The sequence below is a fragment of the Theropithecus gelada genome, chromosome 6, assembly GCF_003255815.1.
Source record: "Theropithecus gelada isolate Dixy chromosome 6, Tgel_1.0, whole genome shotgun sequence".
NCBI lineage: Eukaryota > Metazoa > Chordata > Mammalia > Primates > Cercopithecidae > Theropithecus > Theropithecus gelada.
In genome coordinates, this window is record NC_037673.1 from 1,130,213 (window position 1) to 1,136,212 (window position 6,000).

General features: G+C 60.5%; 1 protein-coding gene across 1 annotated transcript in view; it reads right to left on the reverse strand.

The window, feature by feature from the left end:
* LPCAT1 (lysophosphatidylcholine acyltransferase 1) overlaps positions 1–5,604 on the reverse strand; it is a 62,220-nt gene extending 56,616 nt beyond the window's left edge. Inside the window, exon 1 of the mRNA XM_025387630.1 lies at positions 5,072–5,604. Coding sequence (XP_025243415.1) covers positions 5,072–5,206 — 135 coding nt within the window. The 5' untranslated portion in view covers positions 5,207–5,604. The remainder of the gene's footprint in view (positions 1–5,071) is intronic.
* Positions 5,605–6,000: the final 396 nt, after the last annotated feature.

Consider the following 6,000-nt stretch of genomic DNA (forward strand, 5'->3'; position numbering starts at 1 on the left):
CAAGCAGAGATAGGAGCGGAACCCACGTGGCCCCGTGTTCCAGTGCGAGGAAGGAGCGGGCCCCCAGCGCCGACGATGACAGGGGGCCGGCTCCAGGCAAGAGGCCAGCATCATTCTGAAATGTATAAAAACATGTGCTCCTTTAGAGTTCCGGAGCCACGAACACAGGCAGCAAAGCAGGCGCCCTGGGTGTCATCTCCTGTCTGGGAATGGGAAGGTGCCACCTCACTTGTCTGAGAAGGGAACTGTGCCTGCAGGAAGTGCGCAGAGCAGGGCACATGCGTGGGGGAAGAAAGCACCTCCCATGGCTCACGCCAGCCTCGCGTGGAAGAAAGCACCTCCCGTGGCTCACGCCAGCCTCGCGTGGAAGAAAGCACCTCCCGTGGCTCACGCCAGCCTCGCGTGGAAGAAAGCACCTCCATGGCTCACGCCAGCCTCGCGTCCTGAAACAGATCCAGAAGCTGCAGAGTTTTAAAAGTTGGCACAGATGAGTGCTGACAATATAAAGATAAAGGACTCTTTCTCACGATGAAACAGGAGTGCAAAGACAGTATCCATTTAAGACGAGCTTTGGGCCACGATCACGGGCTTCCGCGTGAAACCGATGGTGCTTTGCCGTCAGCTGTAAAACAAAACTATGTGTGTGCGTTTCTGTGTGTATGTGGGTATGCTTACGTGGATGTCTGTGTACACTTGCATGTATATGCGTGTGTATGCACTCACATGTATGTGTGTATGCGTGTGTGTACACACATATTCTCATACACACACTCATATTAGAAATCCAAGTTTTAGGACAGAATACTATAAAAAATGAAGAGTAAAGTCTTTTCCAATTTTGAATCCCCTTTCCCATTCTGCAAAGTTAACCACAACTGTTTCTTTTTTTTTTTTTTTTGAGACGGAGTCTTGCTCTGTCGCCCAGGCTGGAGTGCAGTGGCCGGATCTCAGCTCACTGCAAGCTCCGCCTCCCGGGTTCACGCCATTCTCCTGCCTCAGCCTCCCGAGTAGCTGGGACTACAGGCGCCCGCCACCTCGCCCGGCTAGTTTTTTGTATTTTTTTTTTTAGTAGAGACGGGGTTTCACCGTGTTAGCCAGGATGGTCTCGATCTCCTGACTTCGTGATCCGCCCGTCTCGGCCTCCCAAAGTGCTGGGATTACAGGCTTGAGCCACCGCGCCCGGCCAACACAACTGTTTCATGAGTGCATCATTCAGCAAATTAGGATTACAGGAACGCTCTCGATGACTTTGAGAAAAAAAGCCAGTTTCCTAAGGTCAGGGCTCCTTGTGAGGTCAGGGCAGGCATCCACGCTAAGACAGCCCATGCTGCCCTCCCTGCCTGGGAGACGGCATAGCACCTGGGCCTCTGTGTCCTCACCTGTGCTTCCTGGGGCGAAGGATGACACTGACCAGAGGTGAGGATACGGGAAAATGATACATGGGCCTCTACTGCGCCAGAACAGTTGGCACCATCACACCCAGGTCATCAGAAGGCAGCTGGGGGCCATGGGCCTGGCACCGTCTCCAAGGCCTCTGAGGCATCCAGGGAGGGAACAGGCCCTGTCCAGCCCTGGCCTTCTCCACCCTCCCCAAGGGACAGGCACTCTCCTGCACATCCTCCACAGGCTGTGGCTGCCCTGTGCTCCCGCCGGGTACGCTGCCCAGGGCTCCTTGGGCCACCCCACCCCTCCACACCCACTGCCCAGCACTGGGGCTGAGCCAAGAGCTGGTCTTACTGAATCCAGGCAGGCAGCACCCGGGGACCCCATGGGCAGCAGGAGCAGCTCAGAGAAGCTTGAGGAACCTCCATCCCTGTGCATGTGTGCCTGGAGGGCACCACGGGTCAAGAACACACAACAAACACAGCCATCCACATGAGGAACCTGGCAAGGTGTGCGGGCACATGATTTCCTGCTCGGGAGTGGCCACGCTGGACTCAGAAGCGAGGATGAGAGGGCAGAGTCCTGCTCCTGAGTTTGTTTAAAAAAATCACAACTCAGGCATTTGTATAAAAATATGGAGAAAAAGATGGCCCACTTTTGGGTAAATTCCATGCAGGGCCACCAGGCAGGGAGGGGCAAAATCTGTCCCTGGACTCAACCCTCATCATAATCCTCTCTGTGGATTAGCCAGCGTGGGCAGGCGGGCACCCAGCAGCCTCCTCCACTCTGAGACAGCGACGCACGTCCAAGGGCTCTGCCACAAGGTGCACAGGAAGGCGTTATGCTTTCCAGAATGTAAGTTCTTGCCGACTCTGGTTCTGAGCAGCAGACTTCAGAAATGGGGAAAATGCATCAGAACCAGGGTGGGAAATACTAATACCCACAGCCTCCAAGGAAAGTACCGAGAAAACCCTGGGTGATAGACAACCACTCACGACTCCAAAACAATACATGAATGTGTGACTACAAAGAACTTCAGCTGAATTCACCAAGATCCTACAATATACTATTCACTGCTCTCTGCTAAATCTATATCCTTGCTTTAGCCCAGGGATTAAAACATTGCACGCATTACAGACCCTGATGGCTTTGATACCTCTTTTCAGATCTTAATGTGCTGTTTTCTGTCCAAAGAGGTAGTTAAGCTCCTCATTAAATCTGTAGTTAAATGACAGATGGCCTGGCTGGGGAGGTGTCCCCGCATGGTGTTAATCCGAAGCACACAGCAGCCCCTCCCAGGAGGCAAATGCTCACAGGTAAATGCAGGTAGTCACTGGTTTATCTCAACTGGGAACTTAGCTGGGTTCCTGAGGGTTCTTGAGTATGTCAGCCACTACTGGACCCATTTCTTTCTTTGGGGAAGAAGGCTCTCTTGGCTTAAAAGATAGGCTATTTCACTCTGTGGAAACTTTACAAGAATATATTACATAAAAGTAAAAGCTTTGCAAAGCAATGCTTGGTGAAAAGCAAAATGTTTCGAGAACATTTACAAACTACACCCTCGAGCCACACATTGCAGACACCCAGCAGAAACAACTGGATGTACAAACACACCCAGTTACACAGATGGGGCCTCTGAAGTGACAACGAAGCAAAACCCCTTCTTCTCAGAGGCCCCAACACCTAAAGCCAGGATCTCTGCCTGGCTTCGGCTCAAGGGAGAACAGCTGCCCGAAGCCTTCAATCTTGGGACCAGGAGCCTCTCGATGACCCCCTGCCCAAGAGCCACTGGGAGCAGCTTGCACCCTGAGGTCTCGGGGAGGAAAGCAGGCCCAGGGGCTGGGCACTCTGGCTCTGTCCTGACATCTGTACCTACCCATGAGAGTCTCTGCCCTGCTTCTCGCCAGGGCGGCGGGTGCACACTTCTGGACAGAACACACCTCAACCGGGGGCTGCAACTAGGACAGGGATGACAAAGTCGCCTCTGGGGACCTCTGGGGAGGAGGGGCTTGATGTTTCCCCCAGGGAGTCAGAAGAGAGCAGGAAACGCAGCAAGAGAGAACATGCCTGATGCAGGCAGAGCTGGGGCAGGAGCAGGGCTGGGAAAGCCCTGGAACCCACAGCGGGGGTTCACATTTCATCGGGGCGTCAGGGCTGAGGGCTTCCGAGCAGCAGAGTGCAGGAGAAAAAAGCCTGCTGGGAGTGATCCAGGTAGAGAGCCTGGTGGCTGGGTGGGGGTGAGGACTGAAGAGGAGGAATGGTTGAGGGGCACAAAATGAGCGACCGTGTCCCAAGCCCTCCTTTGAGGGGCACAGCACACGGCAGCTGACAGCATGTGGCAGAGGGAGGGCCAGGCAGAGCGGTGGCCGAGGGGTCTGCACGGCCCCAGCCCCAGAGTCCAGCTGCGACACACACGGAGCCGGGGGTGCGGGGGGCGGTGGGGAGCGGCAAAGGGCCTGGGAGCCAAGCTGGGGATGACCTCACCCTGTGGGTCACCAGGAGGGGCGGCACCATCGGGCTGTCTTGCTCCCCGTCCCCTTCCATACCCTGAGGACCAGCCGCATCAAGGGGCTTTGACCTAAAGCAGGCATCCTGGGAAAATAACAACCTCAAACTGGCGTCAGTAACTTTTCACTTTAGTGTTCTTTCAGATAAAGTACTTTATGCATGAACACATCTCCATCTTCCCGGAAACTGTATTCTCACAATTGGAAGTGTGCTCCCTATAAACCGGACAGCCCCATAGGCCCTGAAGCAGTGCTTGCTTGTAGGAATTATTCTGGAGTCAAAAGTAAGGTCCTCTTGAGAATGGATCTCAGGCAACTGCAAACCCAGCTGGCAGCCAGGTAGCGGGAAAAGCCAGGCTAAGCCAGCATATTTCCGGCGCAGTTTCCTGCAGCGAGCGGCCCCCTCCCCACGACGCCCCCGGGTCTCCCCTCACCACTGTCCGATGGCAAGATCTCAGCAAACCGTTCCCTCCCACGTGGCAGCCCAGGCTGCATAAAGTTGATTCTGGTCACAGACCAGCCCCGAGAAAGCATCCCTTACAACAGGAGCGAAGCATGCACCCCAGAAGGCAACGTGCGGCCGCAGAGCAGGGGAACCCGTGCGCCTACAGGGGACCCGCACCGCCTGCGCGTCCCGTCCCGGGCACCACCAGGCCCCGCACACGAGGCTCACCCAGCGCCGCGGTCCCCTCCCGCCTGCGGGCCGCGTCCGGGGAAAGCCGCTCCGGAGTCCCCGGGCTGCGCGCAGGGCCTGCCAGGGCGGGCGGGGCCCGGACCGGGGACGAGCGCGGGGACCGGCGATGCAGGTCCAGGCTCCCGCGGGGGCCGAGGTCGGGATTCTGGGAGGCAGAGAAAGGGTTGTGGGCCCGGTTCAAGGTGCGGGGGCCTGGGGGGAGGAGCAGGACGCGGGGCAGGGATCGGAAGCTGGGACCCCAAGGAGGGCGTTGAGGGACCAGGATGCGCGTGCGGGCGGCGGGAAGCCGGCGCAGGGACCGAGGCATCGGGTGCGGGCAGCGGGGACGCGGACTGAGGGGCGGCCGCGGGGAGAGAAGGCGCCGCCGCTCGCAGGGCCGCGCCGCGCCCCAGGCCCCCTCCCCGGCCCCTCCTCCGCCGCGCCTCCCTGGTCCCCGCATCCCTGGCGTCCGCGCCGGCTCCTGGGGCCGCGCGCCCGGGGCACCCACCTGGGCCTTCTGCAGGGCGCTGAGGCGCAGCTCGTGCACGAAGGGGTTCCGCCCCGGGGGCGCCAGCAGCCGAGCATCGCCGGCCCCTGCGCTGGAGGCAGGGGCGGCCCGGGGTCTGCATCCCCGCAACCTCATGGCCTCGCCGTCCCGCCGCGAGCGCAGCCGATCTGCCTGGGGCGCCGAGCGGGGCCGCGGCTGGCTGGGCGCGGGTCTCTGGGCGCGAGCCGAGGATGCGCGGCGGCTAGAGCGGGCCGGGCGCGCAGGCGCGGGAGGTGACGTGGGCGGGGCGGGGGCGCCGGCCGGGGCGGGGCCGGGGCGGGGCGTTCCTGGAAGCCTCGCCTCCCGCCGGCCGGCAGGGGCGGCACCAGCGTGAGTTCCGCGCCCGGGAGGCTCCTCTGGGGTCGGTGGGGGGCCTGGGCCGTGGGAGGCCGGGGGCGCCTCCTGCAGCCACTGGAGCACAGGGATCCCCGGCGGGGTCTGCGCCGGGAGAAAGGGAGGTCTCCGGGGCCCGCGAGGCTGCCACGTCGTCCCCTTCCGCCGCTCGGCCCGCCTGCTCGCGGGGACGGAGGAAGGGGCGGGCACGCGTCCAGCTTGCGCGCAAGGCGGGCCAGGCCCTGGGTACCGAGCCCCGGGCTGTTCCGGCCAAGGCCCCGCCATTCTTCTTATTCGTCGTGCTCCTAGCTCGCACCGGCGACCCTGGAAGCTGCCCCGGGCTGAGGGAGGTTCTTCCAGCCGCGCCTCGGCCCTGGCGACTCCCGCCTGGGGGCCACTCGACCTTAGGACCCCTCAGACCTCAGGACCCCTCAGAACTGAGGATCCCCTCAGGCCTCAGGACCCCCTCAGACCTCAGGACCCCTCAGAACTGAGGACCCCTCAGACCTCAGGACCCCTCAGATCTCAGGACCCCTCAGGCCTCAGGACCCCTCCGA